The sequence below is a fragment of the Ranitomeya variabilis genome, chromosome 1, assembly GCF_051348905.1.
Source record: "Ranitomeya variabilis isolate aRanVar5 chromosome 1, aRanVar5.hap1, whole genome shotgun sequence".
In the NCBI taxonomy this organism is placed as follows: Eukaryota; Metazoa; Chordata; class Amphibia; order Anura; family Dendrobatidae; genus Ranitomeya; species Ranitomeya variabilis.
In genome coordinates this window covers 100908302-100933904 of record NC_135232.1, presented here as the reverse complement: position 1 = coordinate 100933904, position 25603 = coordinate 100908302, and the positions used below count along the sequence as shown (strand labels likewise).

The window sequence follows — 25603 nt, the reverse complement described above, 5'->3', positions numbered from 1 at the left end:
TGGAACCATACAATTATAGATTAATACATAATTTGTCTTATTCATTGAAGATGGCATTAAATGACTCAGTGGATAAGTCAAAGGCATCACTGTGTTATTCTTCAATTGATATAGCACTTATTTTGTTGAGAAAATTTGGTCATGGGGCTTTGTTAGCAAAGGCAGGTATTAAATCGGCTTAGATTGTTACCAGTTTTGGCCATTGGATGTAATTAGTTAGGATTTTAGTTTAACAAAAGTTTTTATTTTGTTAAGTCATTACCTATGGGTTTCACGTTGTTGTGTTTTTATTTTGAGTCGTTTTCGACTTTTCTGAAATGGGTTGTTGCTAAGTAGTCCAATGGACATGGTGGTATATTGCATTACCTTGATCATTTTTTGTTTGTTGGTAGGAAGGGCTCTGACAATTGTTCTAGGTTATTGGATACGTTTTCCAGGCTAATGAATTAATTTGGTGTCCATTTGGTTATGAAGAAAACAGTACAGCCATGCGATCGGTTGGATTTTTTAGGCATTACGATTAACACCATTTAATGGAGTTTCATTTACCAGAAGAAAAATTGATTAGGATACTTGGTTTGCTTGATAAATTTCTTTAAGTGAGGAACATTTTATTAAAGGAGCTACAGTCGTTACTGCGGATGTTAGTTTTTGCAGCTCGAGTAATTCCCATGGGTTGAATTTTTGGTAGGAGACACTACTTTGCTACAAAAGGTCTGGTTTCTCCTTAGTCTCACATTCGTCTTTCTCAGCCTCTGAAGGAGGATTTGAGGATATGGCGTGAGTTCTTAGCAAATTTAATGGTCAATCTCTTTGACAGTTAGAGTTTATTGAAGCAGTTGCCCTGGATTTGTTTACTGATTCAGCCTGTGGTAGGGGGTTTGGAGCCTTTTGGAACGGCCATTGGCGTGCAGAGTGCTGGGATCAGTACTGGATCTTTGCAGGGTTAACAAAAAGTTTAGTTTTGTTGTAATTGTTCCCAATTGTCGTGGCTTTGGTGATTTGGGGTGAGTCATTTATGGATAGGAGAATTATTTAAAATACTGACAACAATGGGGTTGTTTATGCAGTTACCGTAATTGTCTATCTTCAAAATGATTCGTAGTGGTAAGCCTTTTAAGATATCTAGTTCTTTTGTTGTCTTAAAGCAAACATCTGGATAAAGGATAGGTATTTAGCTCGTTCAAGAATGTAATTGCCGACTCTCTTTCCAGTTGTCAGATGGAGAGATTCTGGAGGTTGGTTCTGACCGAGAACGAAGAAGGTATAGACCAGTGTTCGCCAACTCCAGTCCTCAAGAGCCACCAACAGATCATGTTTTCAGGATTTCCTTAGTATTGCCCAGGTGATAATAGCATCACCTGCACAGGCAGGAATTCCATCACCTGTGAAATACTAAGGAAATTTTGAAAACATTACCTGTTGGTGGCTCTTGAGGATTGGAGTTGGGAAACACTGGCATAGACTGTCCCATTCATCTATGGAGGTTAATATGAAGTTAACAGCTCAACATTTTCTGCATTCGGTATCCAGCAAGACATGGGAAAGTTAATGTAGTGTGTGGGTTTGCTGGTGCCAGTTTTGCAAGTAGAGGAATAATGATGAGCTGAATGTTGCTTTGGCATTTCTAGGTAATCTTTTTAGGAAAAATGTATCAGTTAGTTGCTAGCTGGAGTTGCATTTCTTCAAAAATGGTTTATCGTTTAACCAATTCTTAGCTGGTTTCAGTTAAACAAGCTTTGAAGGGTTTTAGAAAGGATAGGGCTGCTCTGGACGACAGGAGGCCGATCAGTTTTAGCCTGCTTCAGAAATTGATTGCATCATGCATGACTGTTTGTTCATCACTATATGAGGGTTACCTGTTTCTGGCTGTTTTTGCTATAGCCTTTTTTGCACCTCTTACTTTGGGAGGGTTTACTAGCTTGTTATTTTTGGTTTTGAGGTTTTGTTATAAGTGAGTTTTTGTTACTATTAGAAGGTCTAAGACTGACCAATTTGCAAGAGGTTCTTGCATCAGAGTAAATAGCCTTCAGTATAGTAAGTGTTGTCCTGTCTTTTTTTTGAAGGAGTAAAATAGGCTCAGACTATTGGTTTCAGGGTTTTTATTTACAAAAATTTATCCCAGTTAACGAGGTTTCAGTTTTCGACAGTTTTACAGCGTTGTCTTGGTTTTATAGGCTTGGATGGTTTTAAGTTCTTTTCCCATTCTTTTCAGATTGGGGCAGCAATGGAGGCCGCTGTCTTAGGTTTAGATGATCCAGTCATAGAGGGATTGGATAGATGGACATCAGATAGATTTAAGATTTATGGAAGGCCTAACCTAATTCTGTACTAATTGTATGTTTTTTAGAGGTTCGGAGGACCATAGTGTGGATAGTGGGCCATTTGTTCATTCCCTGGGCTCATTTTAGAGCTGCCTCTAGTTTGTATTCTGTCAATTTGTCATTTGATAAGGATTAAGTGTCGTTGTTCTGGTTTGGAGTGTTGAGATGTATGAGGTTTAACACTTTAGTATTGCTGTCTCAAATGAAATTTATGATCTTTAATATAAGATGGTTGTTTCCCTGTTGTGTTTTGGGTTTTTCAGAAATGGTCCCGTGCTTGGGTGGTCGTCACGTCCGCTTTGCTTTATGGAAAAGATCAGAAAACCTTTAAACAGGGTTATGGTGAAAATCGTCAGTTTTGTTGGAGGTTTGTCATATAGGCATGTGGATTTAGAGGGTTTTTCATCAGGATTATACAGATTGGATAATGTGCATTAGTCGGGCATAGGGCTTGATATTTTTAATGTTGGCCTGCAGAATTTGGTTGTGAAGACGGTGTTGTTGGGGGGCCTCTCCATTTGAAACTGGAGTCGAATTGTGTGTGGTCGTCTAGCTAACGCTAGGTGGACATTGCTCTTAATGTGATTTTAATATGTTATTTATTGGGATTGAGAGGAATTGAAGGTCTTAAAGTAATGTTTATTTTAATGGTCAACCCAAAATAAGCACCGCAACCTTTTACTGCCAAACTCTGCTTTGTGCATTATTTTATCATGGGCTGGGGGGGGGGGTGCAGTTACGGTCCCATGAATCTGGGGACAGAGATGATTACCTAGTGGAGAAGGTCTCTGTCACTAAAATGAGGCTACTTCCTTCCTTTAGATGATAAATATGGATAAAAACGATGGTCTGTTTTTGCTGCTTTCTGAAAGCAACTTCAACAAATTGGGACATAAAGTCAGACTCTATGAGCTGCAAAAAAATACATGACAAAAACTGTTTTAATCAATATCTTACAAATAATCTTTATTGAATATGAAGATACATAAAAGAGTAATAAGGGGGAAATTGCCACAAATTAATTAAAAACCGTAAATATTTTCCTTGTGAAAGCCACCTGCGACAGATGAGACTAAGATAGAGCTTTTTAGCAAAGCACACCATTCTACTGTTTACAGAAAATTAAACGAGGCCTACAAAGAAAAGAACACAGTAACTACAGTCAAATATGGTGGAGGTTCAAAGATGTTTTGGGGTTGTTTTGCTGCCTCTGGCACTGATTGCATTGACTGTGGTAGAAGTCATCTTGATATCTGAAGATTACCAAAGGATTTAGGGTCGCAATGTAGTGCCCAGTGTCAGAAAGTTTGGTTGTGTCATGTGTCATGTGTCTTCCAGCAGTACAATGACCCCAAACATATTTCAAGAAGCACTCAGAAATGAATGGAAACAAAGTGCTGGAGACTTCTGAAGTGGCCAGCAATGAATCTGGATATCAATCCCATTGGACACCTATGGAGAAATATTAAAATTGCTTTGGGGGGAAGGCCCCCTTCAAATATGAGAGCCTTGGAACAGTTTGCAAAAGAAGAGTGGTTCAAAATTCCAACTGACAGTTGTAATAAGTTGTTGATGGTTATAGAAAGCGATTGATCGAAGTTATTCCTTCCAAAGATTGTGCAACCAAATATTAAGATGAGGGTGCCAACAATTTTGTCCAGCTCACTTGTGGGGTTTTGTATGCAATGATGTCCAATTTGTCTTTATTTCTGTGTTTTTGTGTTGTTCCAATGCACACAAAGGAAATAAACAAGAATATAACAAAACATGTGTGATTGCAATAATTTTCTTGAACAATTTCAAGAGTGCTAAAACTTTCAGCCATGACTGTATACATCTTGAGGTTAAGTTCACACAATGAGCTTTTGATGATTTTTTTTGTTGCTGATTATCTTCAATGCTCATTTTGAGAACATAGCCCTAGTGAAACTTGAAAAAAATGGAGAAAAGTAAAAAAAAAATACATAAAGTATAAAACAAAATGCAAACTTTTTTTCAGTTTACAGACTGTCTCATTATCTGTATATTTTCATATATATATATATATATATATATATATATATATATATATATATATATATATACTGTATATATACTAGATGGTGGCCCGATTCTAACGTATCGGTATTCTAGAATATGTAGGTAGTATATAGCACAGGCTACGTACTATATTGCACAGCGACGTAGTATATAACACAATTGACGTAGTATATAACACAGCTACGTAGTATACAACAGAGCTATGTAGTATGTAACCCAGCCACATAGTATATAACATAGCCACATAGTGTATTGCACAGCTACGTAGTATATAACATAGCCACGTAGTATATTGTAGAGGCACGTAGTATATTGCACAGGCACGTAGTATATTGCACAGCCACGTAGTATATAACACAGTCACGTAGTGTATTGCACAGCTATGTAGTATATTGGTCAGCGACGAAGTATATTGCACAGCCACGTAGTATATAACACAGTCACATAGTATATAACACAGTCACGTAGTGTATTGCACAGCTATGTAGTATATTGGTCAGCGATGTAGTATATAGCAGAGCCACGTAGTATATAACATAGCCACACAGTATATTGTAGAGGCACATAGTATATTGCATAGCTACGTAGTATATTGCACAGCCACATAGTATATAACAGAGCCACATAGTATATTGCACAGTCGACGTAGTATATAACAGAACCGACACAGCCACATAGTATATTGCAGAGCTACGCAGTATATAACACAGAGCATGTAGTATATTGGACAGTCACGTTGTATATTGCACAGTCACATTGTATATTGCCCAGCTACATAGTATATAGCACAGAGATGTAGTATATAGCAGAGCCCACGCTGTATGTAACACAGCTCACGTAGTATATAGCAATATGGGTACTATATTTGGAGGGGCCCCCAAACGCAGGGCAGCGGAGTACTCGGTACCGGGTCTCTCGGTTTTGAGGATGTCACGGTGGCCCGACCCGGTCCGTGGTCCTGCTAAGGGGCGTCCAATAAAAGGTGTAGGTGGTGGTGTAGGTCGCAGTAAATAACGAGGACACAGGGTTGCAGTCTCTTTACCTCTTTACTGAAGGCTTCGGCATCCGCAATCCAGAGCACTGCTAACAGGGCTGGCTGAGACTGGCCGGTCCAAAGGCACATCCAGAGTTCCCTTGGCAGGTGGAAATCAGTGCCTACCTACTAGCGCCTGGGTGTTGTAGTACTTCCCTGCTGAGCACCACGGGATAGTCCTCACAACTGTCGTGTATGTTTCTGTTCTTTCTCTCCGTCCCCCAGATGATATGGATAGGACGCACCCGTATGACGGGGTAGGCCTGGAGTTAGTTTATAGGGACCCTAGAGACGACCCTCTCCCACAATTGCCTCCGTTGTCTTCATTAGGTGATTAAGGTGAGACAGCCAACCTAGAGTTAGCTGCCCTGCCGTAGTTCAAAGTAATGCGTAGAGTCTATTACTTCCTCGGTGTTCCGACCGCCGGCTACGCACCTCAGAAGGATGTTGCTGATCTTGAGGCACGACTCCTTCTGGTTCTATCTCCTTTGTGCTGTGATCCCGTTTCTCACTTCTCCACAATATACTTCGCTTCGTGTCCTTTCTTAGGAGTCTGCCACTATAAGGCACAGGCACGGCTCCGTAACGATCTCTCCTTTTCTAGGCCTCTGTCAGGATCCCACCCCTGACAGGTCCTCTCTCAAGCTCTCCCCAGCTACTTTCTTTCTGACTTCCTATCCAACCCCCAGTTTTACCCATGTGTGAGGAGTGGCCTAGTAGATAGGACCTTTTGCTCCCCCTGGCGGCCGGAGTGTGAAGTGTCATGTGTGTCTGTGATACCTGCAAGGTGAACTCTTTTAGTGCAATCAGATGTACCATCACTCCCCTTAGTGGCGGAGCGACAGTACTGCAACGACCAGGACTCTGGGGCGCTGCACTCCCCCCTGGTTAAATCCAGTACTCCCGGACTGGGAAAAGAAGAACAACAATACATGTTAGCAAAAGACATACAAAATTTTGAAATGCTATGAACAAGTAAATGCTAGGAACAAGTAAATATAACAGTGCTTCCCTTTATGGGAGGTGAGGACACTTGAACGTTGCGAAAGTTTGGTCATGCACAGTTCATGACTCCCAGTTCAGTGGGTGCAACCTTGAAACAGCAGGGACCCCGGGTAAACAAAGGGGTCCCTGTGAAAGTTTTGGAGCAATTCACTGTCCATTACTCCATTGTCCATTTTTAAACTTGTAACAAAGATATTTACACAAACATTTTCAACCAAATAGCAACTATCGTTAATATCTCCAAGTTTTGTAGCGAAGTGGAGTTTGATTCTTGGTGCTACATGTAGACCTCCGCAGTGCAGGGGTTGCTATTGGCCTAACAGGGCCCGCTATGCTTGCTATCGCTGGTGTAGTGCACTGTCTTCTAGCTACACTTCTAGTGAGTCTGGGTAGCACTGGCATGCTGGAGCTCTCAGGGCTGCTGCTACTAATGGTGGGCATGGCAGATTCACCGATAGCAGAGGGAGGACTTGCCGGTTCAATGGTTGGCATGGCATCCTCTGGTGGGGTCTGCTGTGATTGCACGTCCGGATGATCTGGCACCACATCTAGTTCTGGCGGTTTCAATTGATAAAACGTTAGGACAGGTACCACGATGGCCTGATTTATTTGGGTCCACGACTGGGGAAAATCGCCAAGAACAGTGTGTATCATCTTCTCCCCTTCTACAGGTGGAGAGGTTCCTGGATCTGTTCCCCTCTCTCTCAACTTATCAGGGCATATTTTAAGGTGGTCTCTGGATATTGCCGTTGAGGTTTCCCCTTCATCTTTGCTGATGAGACAGACCTTCGTATTGTCGAAATCGGATGGCAGGATGGTATATGGTTCCGCTTCCCATTGGTCGTCAAGCTTGTGTAGTCTCCTCTTCCGTTTGAGTACTTGCTCACCGGGTGACAAGGGAATCACAGGAGCATGCTGGTTGTAGTCCCTTTCTTGTTTTTGTCTGGCTTGGGCGAGACTTCTTTCCACGCATTCCTGTATTTTGCGGTACCTTTGCTGCCTTTCTGTATCCCAATCCGCATCTGGCGAGGTATCTTCGGGGGTTAGGACCCCCATGTCCATATCAACAGGTAACTTGCTAGATCTTCCTCGCATCAGGTACGCTGGAGTGCAGTTGGTGGAATTCACTGGGATGTGGTTGTACATGTCTACCAAGTCAGGCAACTTTGTTGGCCACAAGTTCCGTTCCTCCATAGGTAAGGTCTTCAGTAAGTCGATTACCACTTGGTTCATCTTCTCACACATCCCGTTGGTTTGTGGATGGTATGGTGTGGTTCTGATCTTCTTACACCCATACAGATTGCAGAACTCCTGGAACACCTCCGCTTCAAATGCTGGCCCCTGATCGGTCAGTACCTTTTCCGGGTACCCATGGGGTCTACAGAAGTACTGCTGGAAGGTTTTGGCGGCCGTCCTGGCCGTTAGATCTTTGACACGCATGTGCAGCGCCCCAGAGTCCTGGTCGTTGCAGTACTGTGGCTCCGCCACTATGGGGAGCTATGGTACGTCTGATTGCACTAAAGGAGTTTCTCTGATCAGGTAACACCTCACTACACTTCACACTCCGGCCACCAGGGGGGGTGGTCCTATCTAGTAGGCCACTCCTCACACTCTGGTAAAACTGGGGGTTGGACAGGAAGACAGAGAGAAGTAGCTGGGAAGAGCTAGTGAGAGGACCTGTCAGGGATGAGATCCTGGCAGACTCCTCAGAGCAGAACTAACCAGTGCACAACGGGAATACAGTAAAGAGGAATTGGGACCAGAAGGAGTCGTGCTGTTAGACCGAGGCAACATCCTTCTGAGGCGCCAACAGTCGGTGGCCGGAACGCCGAGCAAGTAAGAGACTTTAAGTACTACTGCAAACCACGGCAGGGCAGCCAATTATAGGTTGGCTGTCTCACTTAACACCTAAGCAGACAACGGAGGCAGCTGTAGGAGAGGGGCGACTCTAGGGTCCCGGAAGAACTCCAGGCCTACCCCGTCATACGGGTGCGTCCTACCATATCACCTGGAGGACGGAGAGAACGAACATCAGAGATAGACAGAACCAGTTGTGAGGACTATCCCGGGAGCTCAGCAGGGAAGAAATACAACACCCAGCGCTAGAAGGTAGACACTGATTCCCACCTGTAAAGAGAACTCCTGATGTGTCTTTAGACCGGCCGGTCTCTGACAGCCCTGGTAACAGCGCTCTGGACTGAGGGGACTCTAAAACCTTCAGTAAAGAGGTAAAGAGACTGCAACTTGGTGTCCTCGTTATTTACTGCACTGCACCATCTACATCCGTCACATCATTCACTGTGCGCCCCTCGGCAGGGTCACGGATCGGGCCTAGCCACCGCGACAACCCCAGAGTAGAGACTCAGAGGCCCGGTACCGGGTACCCCTCGGCCCTGCGGCAGTGGGGGCGCTCCAACTTGGCGTCACGAACAGGATCTACTTAAGCCTGAAGAATCAGGTCATGTGTGCCTTGGAACTGTGATTTATTGTGCTTGGACTGTGTATTGCCATTTACCGCCAAAATTCGCCATTGCCGCACACGGAGGGAGGAGCCTTAGTTTCGTGGGCGGAACCAGCCAAAAGAAGCGCGGAACGGAAAGCGCAGTAAGGCGCCAATCCCGGAAGAGGAACTCCGACCTCCAGCAGGTTAGTGGGAGGAAGGGACAGCCATGTCCGAGTCGGGAGGAGAGGAGGTGGCGGCCGCAGCCGCGGACGCAGGGGCAGCTCCGGTCCCCGCAGCGAGTGAAGCCGCGGCCCTAATACCACCACCGGTTGCCGCAGAACCCGCTGTCCCCCTCAGCCAGTCGGACACTGCCGCTAACACAAAAGCCATAATGCCCTTCTCCATGCCGTACCTGCCCGGAGTGGCCTGGCTCCCACGATACTCTGGGGAGTCGCATACATTCACTGACTTTAAAGAAGGGCTCTGCAGCCTGCTCGAGTTCTATCCCCTGACAGAGCCTCAGAAGGTTCATATGATAACCGGCCAACTCTTTGGGGCAGCTCTGAGAGAAGTGAAGTCCTGGCCCGCCGAGGATAAGGGAACTGCACAGCAGATTTTTGCAAAGCTTAAAGCCACCTTCGATACTCGCACTGCTACAGAAATTAAACTGACTTTCTATGGATGCAAACAGAGACCGCAGGATAGCTTACGGGACTATGCCCTTAATCTCCAGGAGGCGATGCGGGCCATTAAGCAGAGTGACCCCGGCAGCATGCAAGATGAGGATAAACTTCTGAAGGAGCGGTTCATTGAGGGGCTCCTGTGCAGTCACCAGCGGGGCCAATTGCACTTCCTGGCCATGCAAAATCCAGACTTGACTTTTGCGCAATTCAAAGATAAGGCTATCCAGGCATTGCAGGAGCGACAGCACAGCCGCGCAATACCACCCAGGCGCCCCGCTCTCACGTACCACCAGGAGGTGGCATCGGATACCCCAGTTGCCGCGGAGGCCGACGCCCAGAGCTTCGAGGACGACTCCCCTGCAGGACTTCGCCTCCAGATGCAAGAGCTAACCAAGAGCGTTGCTGCCCTAGCCCGGACGGTGCAGTCCCTACAGGAGGCCCCCAAGGAAAAGATCCAGCTAGCCTCCGGACCAGAAGATGTCCCCTGGACGCGACAGAAGAGGACCCCACCGACCAGAGGCCGGGACAGCGATCGCTTCCATCAGGACGGACGACCCATCTGCCGCCGATGTCACCAGGTGGGCCACCTTGCAAGGTACTGTCCTTTAAACGAGCAACCCCTGGGGCAAAGGGCCAACCCCCAGGAGTAGGACGGTCAGGCCCGCAGCATTGGAGAACCAAGTATATTGGAGGACGACCAGTTCTCCCTGTAGTGGTTGATGGAATCCCCTTGAACGCTTTGCTGGACACCGGTTCTCAGGTGACGACTATACCTTACGTGCTTTATAAACGGTATTGGGAGGACGCTGATATTACTCGTGGCCCTGACGACGATTTCACCATAATAGCCAGTAATGGTCAGCCGTTGCCACAAGTGGGGTATAAGGAGGTCACCATCAAGGTGGGGCAGGTGGAATTGAAAGCCCAAGGGATTGTGATTGTTGATATTGATCGTCGAGAATGTAATCCCATGATGACTCTTGGTACTAATGTTATAGAAAATTGTCTTGCAGAAGTTATTGTTTTGTTGCAACAGGTGGCAGAAACCGCTGGCCACAGCGAGCAACGTGCCCTGCAGAAGGAAATCAGAGCTCTGATGCAGAGACAGCAGGTAGAGCTGACTGGTGGTGAGATTGGTCGTGTCACTGTGAGTGATTCAAACCCCATCGCGATACCCCCCAGGAGTGAGATGTTAATATGGTGTCGGGCAGCCATAGGCCTCAGGGGTAAGGACTACCAGGCCTTGGTAGAACCCGTATATTCAGACAATAGGCCTACTGTTCTGACAGCCCGGGGGGTGGTCGATGTCCGCCAGGGGAGAGTGCCCGTACGTCTCCTCAATTGTTTGGAGGAAGAGGTTCACCTCACCAAGTATACCACGCTCGCCAAACTGTTCACTGTCAATAATAGTGTGATACAGACACCTGAACCCTTGGTCCCGTCAAACGTGGCGGAGAACAAAGGTTCTGCAGAGCACTTGAAAGACTGGTGTCGGGAATTGCATGTGGGCACTGACTCTACCCCATCCCATCAAAAACAGGGGGCCTACAGGGTGGTACACGAGTACGAGCAGGTATTCAGCAAACACCCCTTAGATTTTGGGCAGGTGAAAGGGATCCAACATCACATCCCCACGGGAGATCACCGACCCATAAAAGAGAGATATCGCCCTGTACCCCCAGCTCATTACCAGTGTGCCAAGGACATGCTGCGGGAAATGAAGGAGGCTGGGGTGGTGAGAGACAGCTGTAGCCCCTGGGCAGCTCCGTTAGTCCTTGTTAAAAAGAAAGATGGTACCATGAGGATGTGTGTTGATTACAGGCAGTTGAATCACATTACACATAAGGACGCATACCCACTGCCCAGGATAGAGGAGTCTCTGGCTGCCTTAAAATCTGCTAACTACTTCTCTACCTTAGATCTCACCAGTGGGTACTGGCAGGTTCCTGTAGCGGAGGCGGACAAAGAGAAGACGGCCTTCACGACACCAATGGGTCTCTGCGAGTTCAACTACATGCCCTTCGGATTGTGCAATGCCCCCGGGACGTTCCAGAGGATGATGGAATGCTGCCTAGGACACATGAACTTTGAAACTGTGCTGCTGTATTTGGATGATGTCATTGTCTTCTCTAAGACCTACGAAGACCATCTGAAGCACCTGGCCGAGGTGTTTGAAGCCCTGTCCAACTTCGGCTTAAAGGTGAAACCGTCCAAGTGTCATCTGCTGAAACCTAAAGTGCAGTACCTGGGCCATGTGGTGAGCGCTGAAGGAGTGGCCCCAGACCCCGACAAGGTCACAGTGATCAAAGACTGGCCAAAGCCCAGTGACCTCCACGAAGTCCGGCAGTTCCTCGGGCTGGTAGGCTATTACCGAAGGTTCATTAAGGACTTCACCAAGAAGGCCGCACCCTTGCAAAACCTGTTGGTGGGCCAACCAAAGAAGACCAAGGGGAGGAACACCCCCTTTGATTGGAACAAGGAGCTGGAGGAATCCTTCACCTGTTTGAAGTCGGCACTGACGGGAGAAGAGGTACTGGCTTACCCCGAATACGACCAACCGTTTGTGCTGTACACAGATGCCAGCAATGTGGGATTAGGAGCCGTGCTGTCTCAGGTCCAGAAAGGCAAAGAAAGGGTGATCGCTTACGCCAGCAGGAAACTCCGTCCCACGGAAAGGAACCCTGACAACTACAGTTCCTTTAAGCTGGAATTCCTTGCCATTGTCTGGGCAGTGACAGAGAGGTTCAAACACTACCTGGCCTCCGCGAAATTCACCATCTTCACGGACAACAATCCGCTAACGCATCTGGATACTGCCAAACTCGGGGCTTTGGAACAGCGATGGATGGCCCGGCTGTCCAACTACGATTACACCATCAAGTACCGGGCAGGACACGAGAATGCCAATGCCGATGCCTTGTCCCGAATGCCCAATTTGCCAGAAGCGGGAGAAGACCCGGAGGCACTTGAAGAGGTGGAGCTGCCTGCATTCCATCGCCCCAAAGCCACTCAGAGCTCTCATCGTGTGAAGAACAGGCACAAGAACCAACCGGATGACACGCTGAATCCCCTGCCCCATCACGGGTGGGCGGAAACCCAGGATGGTGACCCCGCGGTCCGTCGGGTGAAAGAGCTCTTGACGCAGGCAGGGTCGCACCCTGGCCCAGATGACCCACAAGAGACCGAACAGCTGTGGAAGGGGAGAAGCAAACTGTTTGTCCATGATGGCAAGTTGTGCAGGAGGAGCATCGACCCACGTACTCATGAATTGGTGTGGCAGATAGTGGTGCAAAGGCGAGATGCGCTCATGGTTCTGGGAGCCTACCATGATGGAGCCGGACACTTCGGATGGAGGAAGCTAGAAAGGCTACTCCGAGGGAGGTTCTATTGGATTGGCATGAAGAGAACCATTGAGAAGTGGTGTCGGGAGTGTGGTCCATGTAGTCTGCGCAGGAAGGACCGTGACAGTCAACGGGCTCCCCTGCGGCCTATCATCACCAAACGGCCGCTCGAACTGGTCGCGCTGGATCATGTGAAGCTGACACCTAGCCGGTCGGGCTATATCTACGCCCTTACCATCGTGGACCACTACTCCAGGTTTTTGGTGGTTGTACCTGTCAAGGATCTAACGGCCAGGACTGCAGCCAGGGCCTTCCAGCAGCACTTTTGTAGGCCCCATGGCTACCCAGAGAAGGTACTGACTGATCAGGGACCTGCATTCGAAGCGGAAGTGTTCCAAGAATTCTGTCAACTGTACGGGTGTAAGAAGATCAGAACCACACCGTACCATCCTCAAACCAACGGGATGTGTGAGAAGATGAACCAAGTGGTAATCGATTTATTGAAGACCTTGCCTGTGGAGGAACGGAACCTGTGGCCAATAAAGTTGCCTGACTTGGTGGATATGTACAATAACATCCCAGTAAGTTCCACCAACTGTACCCCAGCGTACCTGATGCGAGGAAGATCTAGTCGGTTACCCGTTGATTTGGACATGGGGGTCCTAGTACCCGAAGATACCTCGCCGGATGCCGACTGGGATGCAGAAAGGCAGCGAAGGTACCGCGAGGTACAAGAGTGTGTAGAAAGAAGTCTCGCCCAGGCTAGGCAAAAACAAGAAAGGGACTACAACCAACACGCTCCTGCGATTCCCCTGTCCCCTGGTGAACAAGTACTTAAACGAAAGAGGAGATTACACAAGCTCGATGACCAATGGGAAGCGGAACCGTATACCATCCTGCCATCCGACTTCGATAACACGAAGGTCTGTCTCATCAGCAAGGACAGAGGGGAGACTTCGACAGCGGTATCCAGGGATCACCTTAAGGTCTGCCCCGATAAGTTGAGAGAGAGGGACATGGCCCCGGAAATCTCCCCGCCAGTGGAAAAGGAGAAGATGATCCATACCGTCCTTGGTGACTTTCCCCAGTCCTGGACTCAGATAAATCAAGCCATCGTGGTACCTGTTCTAATGTTTCAACAGCCGGACCCACCAGAAACAATGGTGGTACCAGATCATCCGGTCCCGCAACCTCAACAAGCCTTACCTGAAGATGCCATGCCGACCGTTGAACCGGCAAATCCTCCCTCTGCTGTCAGTGAACCTGCTGTACCCACTGTTGATAGCAGCAGCTCTGAGAGCCCCAACCTGCAAGTGCTACCCAGACTCACTAGAAGTGTAGCTAGAAGACAGTGCACTACACCAGTGGTAGCAAGCATAGCGGGCCCTGTTAGGCCAATAGCAACCCCTGCGCTGCGAAGGTCCACACGCAGCACTCAAAATCAAACTCCCCTCCGCTACAAAACTTGGAGGTATTAATAAGGGCTGCTATTCAGTTGAAATTGTTTGTGTGCATATCTTTTGTTACAGGTTTTAAAATGGACAATAGAGTAATGGACGGTGAATTGCTCAAAAACTTTCAAAAAGGGGGACCCCTTTGTTTACCCGGGGTCCCCGCTGTTTCAACCACTGAACTGAGAGTCATAAACTGTGCATGACCTAATTTTCGCAACGTTCAAGAGTTCTCACCTCCCATAAAGGGAAGCACTGTTATGTTTAATTGTTTATGCTATTTCAAAATTTTGTGTGTTCCCTGTTAACATGTATTGTTGTTCTTGTTTTCCCAGTCCCGGAGTACTGGATTTAACCGGGGGGGAGTGCAGCGCCCCAGAGTCCTGGTCGTTGCAGTACTGTGGCTCCGCCACTATGGGGAGCTATGGTACGTCTGATTGCACTAAAGGAGTTTCTCTGATCAGGTAACACCTCACTACACTTCACACTCCGGCCACCAGGGGGGGTGGTCCTATCTAGTAGGCCACTCCTCACACTCTGGTAAAACTGGGGGTTGGACAGGAAGACAGAGAGAAGTAGCTGGGAAGAGCTAGGGAGAGGACCTGTCAGGGATGGGATCCTGGCAGACTCCTCAGAGCAGAACTAACCAGTGCACAACGGGAATACAGTAAAGAGGAATTGGGACCAGAAGGAGTCGTGCTGTTAGACCGAGGCAACATCCTTCTGAGGCGCCAACAGTCGGTGGCCGGAACGCCGAGCAAGTAAGAGACTTTAAGTACTACTGCAAACCACGGCAGGGCAGCCAATTATAGGTTGGCTGTCTCACTTAACACCTAAGCAGACAACGGAGGCAGCTGTGGGAGAGGGGCGACTCTAGGGTCCCGGAAGAACTCCAGGCCTACCCCGTCATACGGGTGCGTCCTACCATATCACCTGGAGGACGGAGAGAACGAACATCAGAGATAGACAGAACCAGTTGTGAGGACTATCCCGGGAGCTCAGCAGGGAAGAAATACAACACCCAGCGCTAGAAGGTAGACACTGATTCCCACCTGTAAAGAGAACTCCTGATGTGTCTTTAGACCGGCCGGTCTCTGACAGCCCTGGTAACAGCGCTCTGGACTGAGGACTCTAAAACCTTCAGTAAAGAGGTAAAGAGACTGCAACTTGGTGTCCTCGTTATTTACTGCACTGCACCATCTACATCCGTCACATCATTCACTGTGCGCCCCTCGGCAGGGTCACGGATCGGGCCTAGCCACCGCGACAACCCCAGAGTAGAGTCTCAGAGGCCCGATACTGGGTACCCCTCGGCCCTGCGGCAGTGGGGGCGCTCCACATGACTACCAGGAATCTAGAGTAGTGATCCACGATGGTGAGAGCGTAGATATAGCCTGACCGGCTAGGTGTTAGCTTCACATGATCTAGTGCGACCAGTTCGAGCGGCCGTTTGGTGATGATGGGCTGCAGGGGAGCCCGTTGGCTGTCACGGTCCTTCCTGCGTAGGCTACATGGGCCACACTCTCGACACCACTTCTCGATGGCTTTCTTCATGCCAATCCAGTAGAACATCCCACGGAGTAGCCTCTCCAGCTTCCTCTATCCAAAGTGTCCTGCCCCATCGTGGTATGCTCCCAGAACCATTGGCACATCTTGTCTTGGGACCACGATCTGCCATACCAATTCATGAGTGCGTGGGTCGATGCTTCTCCGGCACAGCTTACCATCGTGAATAAACAATTTGCCTCTCCCCTTCCACAACTGTTGTGTCTCTTGTGGATCATCTGGGCCGGGATGCAAACCTGCCTGCGTCAGAAGCTCTTTCACCCGACGGACCGCGGGGTCACCATCCTGGGTCTCTGCCCACCCGTGATGGGGCAGGGGATTCAGCGTGGCGCCCTGCTTATTCTTGCGCCTGTTCTCCACCTGATGGGAACACTGGGTGGCCTTGGGGCGATGGAAAGCGGGCAGCTCTACCTCTTCAAGTGCCTCAGGGTCTTCTCCCGTTTCTGGCAAGTTGGGCATCCGGGACAATGCATCGGCATTCGCATTCTTGTGCCCTGCCCGGTACTTGATGGTGAAGTCGTAATTGGACAACCGGGCCATCCACCGCTGCTCCAAGGCACTGAGTTTTGCTGTGTCCAGATGCGTTAGTGGATTGTTATCCGTGAAGACGGTGAATTTTGCTGAGGCCAGGTAGTGCTTGAACCTCTCCGTCACTGCCCAAACGATGGCGAGGAATTCCAGCTTAAAGGAACTGTAGTTGTCCGGGTTCCTTTCAGTGGGACGAAGTTTTCTGCTGGCGTAAGCGATTACCCTCTCCTTGCCTTTCTGGACCTGGGACAACTTGGCTCCCAGTCCCACGTTGCTGGCATCCGTATACAGCACAAACGGTTGATCATATTCAGGGTAGGCCTGTACCTCTTCTCCCGTCAGCGCCAACTTTAAGCAAGTGAATGATTCTTCCAGTCCCTCGTTCCAATCAAATGGGGTATTCTTACCCTTGGTCTTCTTGGATTGGCCCACCAACAGGTCTTGCAATGGCGCGGCCTTTTTGGTGAAGTCCTTGATAAACCTCCTGTAGTAGCCTACCAACCCGAGGAACTGCCGGACTTCATGGAGGTTACCGGGCTTCGGCCAGCCCTTGATCACAGTAACCTTGTCGGGGTCTGGGGCCACTCCTTCAGCACTCACCACATGACCCAGGTACTGCACTTTGGGTTTTAGCAGATGGCATTTGGACGGTTTTACCTTTAAGCCAAAGTTGGACAGGGCTTCAAACACCTCGGCCAGGTGCTTCAAATGGTCTTCATAGGTCTTGGAGAAGACAATGACATCGTCCAAATATAGCAGCATGGTTTCAAAGTTCTTGTGTCCCAGACAGCACTCCATCATCCTCTGGAACGTTCTCGGGGCGTTGCACAGTCCGAAGGGCATGTAGTTGAATTCGCAGAGACCCATCGGCGTCGGGAAGGCCGTCTTTTCCTTGTCCGCCTCTGCCACGGGAACCTGCCAGTACCCACTGGTGAGATCCAAGGTAGAGAAGTAGTTAGCAGATTTCAAAGCAGCCAAGGACTCCTCTATCCTGGGCAGTGGGTATGCATCCTTATGTGTAATGCGATTTAGCTGCCTATAATCAACACACATCCTCATGGTGCCATCTTTCTTCCTAACGAGGACCAATGGAGCTGCCCAGGGGCTACAACTGTCTCTCACTACCCCAGCCTCCTTCATCTCTCGCAACATGTCCTTAGCACACTGATAATGAGCTGGGGGTACAGGACGGTATTTCTCTTTTATGGGTGGATGATCTCCTGTGGGGATATGATGTTGAATCCCTTTTACCTGCTCAAAATCTAGGGGGTGCTTGCTGAATACCCGCTCATACTCATGAACCACCCTGTAGGCTCCCTGTTTCTGGTGAGATGGGGTAGAGTCAGTGCCCATGTGTAATTCCCGACACCAATCTTTCGGTTGCCCTGCAGAGCCGTTGTCCTCCGCCGGATTGGACGGGACCAAGGGCCCGGGTGCCTGTATCACACTATTATTAACAGTAAACAGTTTGGCAAGTGTGGCATATTTGATGAGGTGGACTTCTTCCTCCCCACAGTTAAGAACACGTACTGGCACCCTCCCCTTGCAGACGTCAACCACCCCTCTGGCTGTCAGGAGGGTAGGCCTATTATCTGAATATACATGCTCTACCAGGGCTTGATAGTCTTTACCCCTGAGGCTTATGGCTGCCCGACACCATATTAACATTTCACTCCTGGGGGGTATCGCAATGGGGTTTGAATCACTCACAGTGACACGACCAATTTCACCACCAGTCAGCTCCACCTGCTGTCTCTGCATCAGAGCCCTGATTTCTTTCTGCAGGGCATGTTGTTCACTGTAACCAGCTGTTTCTGCTACCTGCTGTAACAAGACAATAACTTCTGCAAGACAATTTTCTATGACATTAGTACCAATGGTCATCATGGGATTACATTCACGTCGGTCAATATCAACAATTACAATCCCTTGGGCCTCCAATTCTACCCGCCCCACTTTAATGGTGACCTCTTTATACCCCACTTGTGGCAATGGCTGACCATTACTGGCTATTATGGTGAAATCATCATCGGGGCCACGAGTAAGGTTGGTGTCCTCCCAATAACGTTTATAAAGGATGTAAGGCATAGTCGTCACCTGAGAACCGGTGTCCAGCAATGCGTTCATGGGGATACCGTCGATCACGATGGGAAGAACTGGTCTCCCTCCAATGTATTTGGCTCTCCAATTTTGCGGGCCTGATCGTCCTACTCCTGGTGGTTGGCCCCCTGCCCCAGGGGTTGCTCGTTTTAAATGACAGTACCTTGCAAGGTGGCCCACCTGGTGGCAGCGGCGACAGATAGGTCGTCCGTCCCGATGAAAGCGATCGTCGTCCCTGCCTCTGGTCGGCGGAATCCTCCTCTGTCGCTGCCAGGGGACATCCTCCGGTCTGGAAGCCAGCTGGATCTTCTCCTTGGGGGCCTCCTGTAGGGACTGTACGGTCCGGGCTAGGGCAGCGACGCTCTTGGTCAGCTCCTGCATCTGGAGGCGTAGTCCTGCAGGGGAATCGTCTTCCAGGATCTGGGCATCGGCCTCAGCGGAAACTGGAGCATCTGGCGCCACCTCCTGGTGGTACGTGAGAGCTTGACGCCTGGGAAGTACTGCACGGCTGGGCTGTCGCTCCTGTAGCGCCTGGATGGCTTTATCCTTGGATTGCACGAAAGTCAGGTCTGGATTCTGCATGGCCAGGAAGTGCAGTTGGGCCCTTTGATGACTGCACAGGAGCCCCTCGATGAACCGCTCTTTCAGGAGTTTATCCTCATCTTGCAGGCTGTTTGGGTCGCTCTGCTTGATGGCCCGCAGTGCCTTCTGGAGATTAAGGGCATAGTCCCGTAAGCTATCCTGCGCCCTCTGCTTGCACCCATAGAACGTCAATTTAATTTCTGTAGCGGTGCGGGTGTCAAAGGTGGTTTCAAGCTTTGCAAAGACCTGCTGCGCAGTTCTCTTATCCGCGGCGGGCCAGGACTTCACTTCCCTCAGAGCCGCTCCAAAGAGTTGGCCTGTTATCATATGAACTTTCTGAGGCTCTGTCAGGGGATAAAACTCAAGCAGGCTGCAGATCCCCTCATTAAAGTCAGTTAATGTATGTGATTCTACAGAGTATCGTGGGAGCCAGGCTGCTCCGGGTAGGTACGGCATGGAGAAGGGCATTATGGCTGCTGTAGCCGCGGCAGTATCTGGCTGGCTGCTGGGGGTGGCAAGCTCTGCGGAACCCGGCGGTGGTACAAGGCCTGCGGCTACGCCTACTGCGGGGCCCGGAGGTGCCTCTGAGTCTGCGGCTGCGACCGCCGCCTCCGCTCCTCCTGGATCAGACATGGCCGCTCCTCCCCTCTGCTAACCTGGTGGAAGTCGGGGTTCCTCTTCCGGGATCGGCACCTCACCGCGTCTTCTTGCTCCGCGCTTTTTTTGGCCAGCTCCGCCCACGAAGCTATAGCTCCTCCCCTCATGCTCCACACGGAGCGGCAATGGCGGATTTTGGCGGCAAATAGCAATACACAGTCTTTGCAATAAATCACGATTCAAGCACAATTCAGTCACAGTTCCAAGGCACACATGACCTGATTCTTCAGGCTTAAGTAGATCCTGTTCGTGACGCCAAGTTGGAGCGGCCCCCAAACGCAGGGCAGCGGGGTACTCGGTACCGGGTCTCTCGGTTCTGAGGATGTCACGGTGTCCCGACCCGGTCCGTGGTCCTGCTAAGGGGCGCCCAATAAAAGGTGTAGGTGGTGGTGTAGGTCGCAGTGAATAACGAGGACACAGGGTTGCAGTCTCTTTACATCTTTACTGAAGGCTTCGGCATCCACAATCCAGAGCACTGCTAACAGGGCTGGCTGAGACCGGCCAGTCCAAAGGCACATCCAGAGTTTCCTTGGCAGGTGGAAATCAGTGCCTACCTACTAGCGCCTGGGTGTTGTAGTACTTCCCTGCTGAGCACCACGGGATAGTCCTCACAACTGTCGTGTATGTTTCTGTTCTTTCTCTCTGTCCCCCAGATGATATGGATAGGACGCACCCGTATGACGGGGTAGGCCTGGAGTTAGTTTATAGGGACCCTAGAGACGACCCTCTCCCACAATTGCCTCCGTTGTCTTCATTAGGTGATTAAGGTGAGACAGCCAACCTAGAGTTAACTGCCCTGCCGTAGTTCAAGGTAATGCGTAGAGTCTATTACTTCCTCAGCGTTCCGGCCGCCGGCTACGCACCTCAGAAGGATGTTGCTGATCTTGAGGCACGACTCCTTCTGGTTCTATCTCCTTTGTGCTGTGATCCCGTTTCTCACTTCTCCACAATATACTTCGCTTCGTGTTCTTTCTTAGGAGTCTGCCGCTATAAGGCACAGGCACGGCTCCGTAACGATCTCTCCTTTTCTAGGCTTCTGTCAGGATCCCACCCCTGACAGGTCTTCTCTCAAGCTCTCCCCAGCTACTTTCTTTCTGACTTCCTATCCAACCCCCAGTTTTACCCATGTGTGAGGAGTGGCCTAGTAGATAGGACCTTTTGCTCCCCCTGGCGGCCGGAGTGTGAAGTGTCATGTGTGTCTGTGATACCTGCAAGGTGAACTCTTTTAGTGCAATCAGACGTACCATCACTCCCCTTAGTGGCGGAGCGACAGTACTGCAACGACCAGGACTCTGGGGCGCTGCATATGCGTGGTTAAAAAAGACTTAAAATAAAAAATAAACATATACTCACCTTCCGAAGGCCCCTTGAAGTCCTGGCGCCTGTGTGTGGTGCACGCGGCAGCTTCTGGTCCCAGGGTTGGTATGAGCGCAGGACCTGTGATGATGTTGCGGTCACATGACCGTGACGTCATGTCAGGTCCTTCTCGCATAGCATCCTTCGCACCGGAACCTGCCGCTTGCACTGCCGAGGACAGTGCGCGACGTCGGAAGGTGAGAATAACCTTTTTTTTTTTATTATTATTATTATTTGTAACATTAGATCTTTTTACTATTGATGCTGCATACGCAGCATCAATAGTAAAAAGTTGGTTACACAGGGTTAATAACTGCGTTAACGGAGTGCGTTACACCGCGGTCCATTAACGCTGGCATTAACCCTGAGTGAGCGCTCAGTGCTGATTGCAGGGCAGTAAAGCAGCAACCATTTCGCTGCCAGACTATGGCCGTCGCTGATTTGTCGTGGCAATGGTCATGGGCGTTTTGCCACAACTTATCAGCGACTTGGATTTCCATGACAGAGGCCGCGACCAATGAATATCCGTGACAGACAGACAGAAGGACAGAAAGACAGAAGTGACCCTCAGACAATTATATAGTAGATATATATATATATATATATATATACAGTATATATATATATATATATATATATATATATATATATATATATATAATGAAAAGAGAATATGCATAATCAAAATTGCAGCAAGATTTTGAATCCAGCACATCCTACATAACTATACATCTGTTATACGGCTACATCAGTGGAAACATTGAAAAGTTTTGTCCCTTCGAACATCATGATGAAAAGAGAAAACTAACAAAAAATCTATGTTCTTAAGGTTCAAAATAGCTGTGTTATATATATCTCACACTGGATGTCTTCAACTCCCTCTAAGGTTTTGTTCACACGACCGTACTATTTGTCTGAGTGCTGCACAGCGCTCGGACCAATGTTATTCAGTGACACAGGGCAAATGAGCTATCATTTCCCTGACAGAATCTGCGTGTGCTAAAAATCTCGCATGCTCTAATTTCTTCTGTAAATAGGATGAGACTTGCCCATTAGTTTATGGGTGTGAGAAAAAAAAAATGGATGTCATACAGTGCCACAGTATAGAATCCCATTTTTACAGATGCATTGCAAGTCTACCACACAGGAAAATGTAAGTGGTCCTCTAAGAGATTAATAGCTGCTATAAAAAAAAAATGGACAGCCCATGGATGACAAGTGAGAAAAAAATGGTCCCACTTTTCTGGATGAAACTGAACACTTTTTTTTAATTCTCTATTGTTAAAGTATCCTAACAGACAATCCATCCTTGTTAGCTATGACAGCCGCTCAGCTTTAACTTCCGGGAAAATTAAACTGTACATTGATGAAAATAATAAGCAAATCAGGCCAGAGAAAACTTTTCACAAACTTCCTGTTTATTTCCACACGTTTTGAAAAATAAATTGAGAATTGTTATTTGACAATCTTGTGTTGAAGCTTAGATTGTGCTAGGATGACAGACTCTCGCTGACTAGTTCTGCAATCTTTCCCCTGTTAGGCAGTCAAATCAAAGACCGGGCCTGGAGAACATCTTCGGAACTCACTGTGGCACACTGGCGACACCAATGACCAAGTGAGGCTGCTGTGGAAAGACCCCAGAAATGTCGGCTGGAAAGACAAGGTATCTTATCGCTGGTTCCTACAACACAGACCTCAAGTCGGATATATCAGGTCAGTATATCATAGAATGTTAGAATTGGAAGGGACTTCAAGGGTCACCATATCCAAGCAGGTCACCATATCCAACCGGGTCACCATATCCAACCCCCTGCTCTATCCAGCAGGATGAACTGTATTTTTGGTCCGAGAGCTGTCCGTACTACAAAAACCATATAAGATGGATTTACCGCCTGTCTGTATGCATCAATTTATATATATAATGAAGTGAAATTATGATACAATTTCAGGGCAAGGTTTTATGAAGGCACGGAGCTGGTAGCAGATTCGGGAGTCACCGTGGACACCACGATGCGTGGAGGAAGACTTGGAGTATTCTGCTTCTCACAGGAAAATATCATCTGGTCTAATCTGAAATATCGTTGTAATGGTAAATATGGTCATGTATTTCAAAAATGTAATAGTATGGTAAAGTTCATACATGTCTACTCTTCCCAAAACATCTGAAAAATAATTCACGTTACGTCAAATAATTGGCAAATTTCTTGGGCACCACTGAAGACACCTATATCTTCCCGTAAAACAGCCCTTCTGAAAGGGTCATTGTGCTTGATGCCAAGATGTGGAGAATGGTGGCATGATGTGAAATAGGGACTATGGCTTTAGAGAGAAGTTGGAAAGTGTAGTTATATGGGATTCTGCAAAAGGAGCAAACTACTGCGAGAGCAGGAGCTCTACTATAAATGTCCTTACCTAAATAATAGGAGTCATAGCTGGGCCATGTATGAGGTTAGTTATTATAGGTGGACGCCTGGGGAATCACTGAATTTTAGCTAATTAAAAAATCAATTCTCAATCTTTAATATTTTCTGTACAACTAATTTGACGTTGTGCCTGAATTGTTGATGCTGTTATAAGTGGTAGAAGCTGCGTTAGAGATGCACATAATGTAAAAAATAGATCTACGGGTGGCAGGTGGGTGAAAAATGGTCTGTTTTCTGGATGAAAAATAGACAATATTGTATATGCTTCAGAGAACACAGCCTACCACAAAACCCCCCACTAAGATCATAAACACTTGTTGAAAAGGAAAGATGGTGCTGATATTCACCAAATCTATGATCTCACTAATAGTAAATGATGGCCTACATTAGATGCACTAATGTGTAAGATAGCAGAGGTATAAATCTTCCTGTCCAAGACCATAGACCCATTACATTAATTAATGAATTTGTATGTGGATCTGGCTCATTATTTGGCAAATTTTCACAAACCACAAAAAGCATGTCATTTCAGACGCATATCTAATGATACTAAATATTTAACTTTTCAGAAATATAATTGCTATTGTTTCCTCCTGCCAGAAGAGGAACAACACGCAGGCTCCGAGATAATGTGTTTTTCCTCTTTATTTCCAGACACAATCCCCGAGGACTTTCAAGCTTTTCAAGCTCAGCAATTTGCAAGTTAAAGGAGCGTAGAGCCACGGAAGAAGTGTATTTCTTGTTTTGCTGTAATCTCATTTCTATTTGTTAATAAGGAAGAAATCTCTGATGTAACAAAGTTCTTTTTATACTTACTGTACATGAATGTATGTGAAAGAAAACAGATACCATAAAGAGAGGGTAGAGGGCACACTTAGATGTCAACTAGGTGGTCTCAGAAGCATAGGTTACGATGAGCTGATGCTACAGAGTTTTACCACTAGATATTGGTTATTCTAGGTGCACATTACTATTGTGTCCAAAGTTGGGCTCAGGCACTCAGGAGACATGTGCCCGAAAGTGACCACAGTCAGGATGGATAGCATGGCATCTGTCCACCCTAGAGACCCATTGTAAAGAAATGTAAACCACAGTGGTCCTCTGTATATGAAAGCGCCATCTGCTGTATTCTTAGAGTGACCGCACATGTTCGATAACACCGGGCAAGTAAAATCCAATGTATTACTAAAAGTAATGTTCATTAAAGAGTAACTAAAGGCTTTTTATACAATTATTGATCATTATTTGCAAATGTATGTATATAACATTTGTAATATACTTAATTCCCTTATTTTGCCTTCTCCTCTCCCAAAAACTGTGCTGCTTCAATCTCAGTTCAAGATACTTTAGAAGCTGCTTTCATCTGCTGCTGATCCCTACATTATATTCAAGCAGTCAGAGTGGGACTTTCCTTCTCTGCTCAACTCTGCACACAAGACAGCGCACTACCAGAAATAAAGATTGTAAAGAAAGCTTAAAAATAATTTCACCAGACAATTAAGTGTTTGCTCATTTGTCAGGTGATTGGCAGCCTGGTTATACTGCCCAATTATTGGGAAACAAGCGTTTTTATGAACAATTCTGATAATTGTGTAATGTTAACTTTCTCATTCTGTGGATGGACCACAGTGCTTCCTGGCGGCCTGGAATCGAAATTAGTATCAAGAGCAAATTTTAAATGACCTGTAAGGCCACGTTCACACATTCAGTATTCAGTCAGTATTTTACATCAGTATTTGTAAGCCAAAACCAGGAGTGGAACAATCAGAGGAAAAGTATAATAGAAACATATGCACCACTTCTGTCTTTTTCACTTAATCCTGGATTTCACTTCCAAATACTCGTGTAAAATACTGATCAACTACTGAAGGTGTGAACGTGGCCTTAATCCGATTGGACCTATATACACTTATAAAGCATTACTCCAAACCTAGTTATCAATATTACTGTAAATCTAAATCCTATATATGCATTTTTTGTTTATTAGCAACATATTCAGTCTTAGTGAGGCTGGCAGTGACTTACTTCTTAGCATTATTGCCTAGTGGCACTTGTTACTGAGTTACAAATA

At 47.6% G+C, this 25603-nt stretch overlaps 1 protein-coding gene across 1 annotated transcript in view; it reads left to right on the top strand.

Annotated features, from left to right (window-relative positions):
• THBS4 (thrombospondin 4) overlaps positions 1-24761 on the top strand; it is a 105330-nt gene extending 80569 nt beyond the window's left edge. Inside the window, exons 20-22 of the mRNA XM_077286838.1 lie at positions 22650-22822; positions 23059-23198; positions 24187-24761. Of these exons, the coding sequence (XP_077142953.1) occupies positions 22650-22822; positions 23059-23198; positions 24187-24239 (366 nt within the window). The 3' untranslated portion in view covers positions 24240-24761. The remainder of the gene's footprint in view (positions 1-22649; positions 22823-23058; positions 23199-24186) is intronic.
• Positions 24762-25603: the final 842 nt, after the last annotated feature.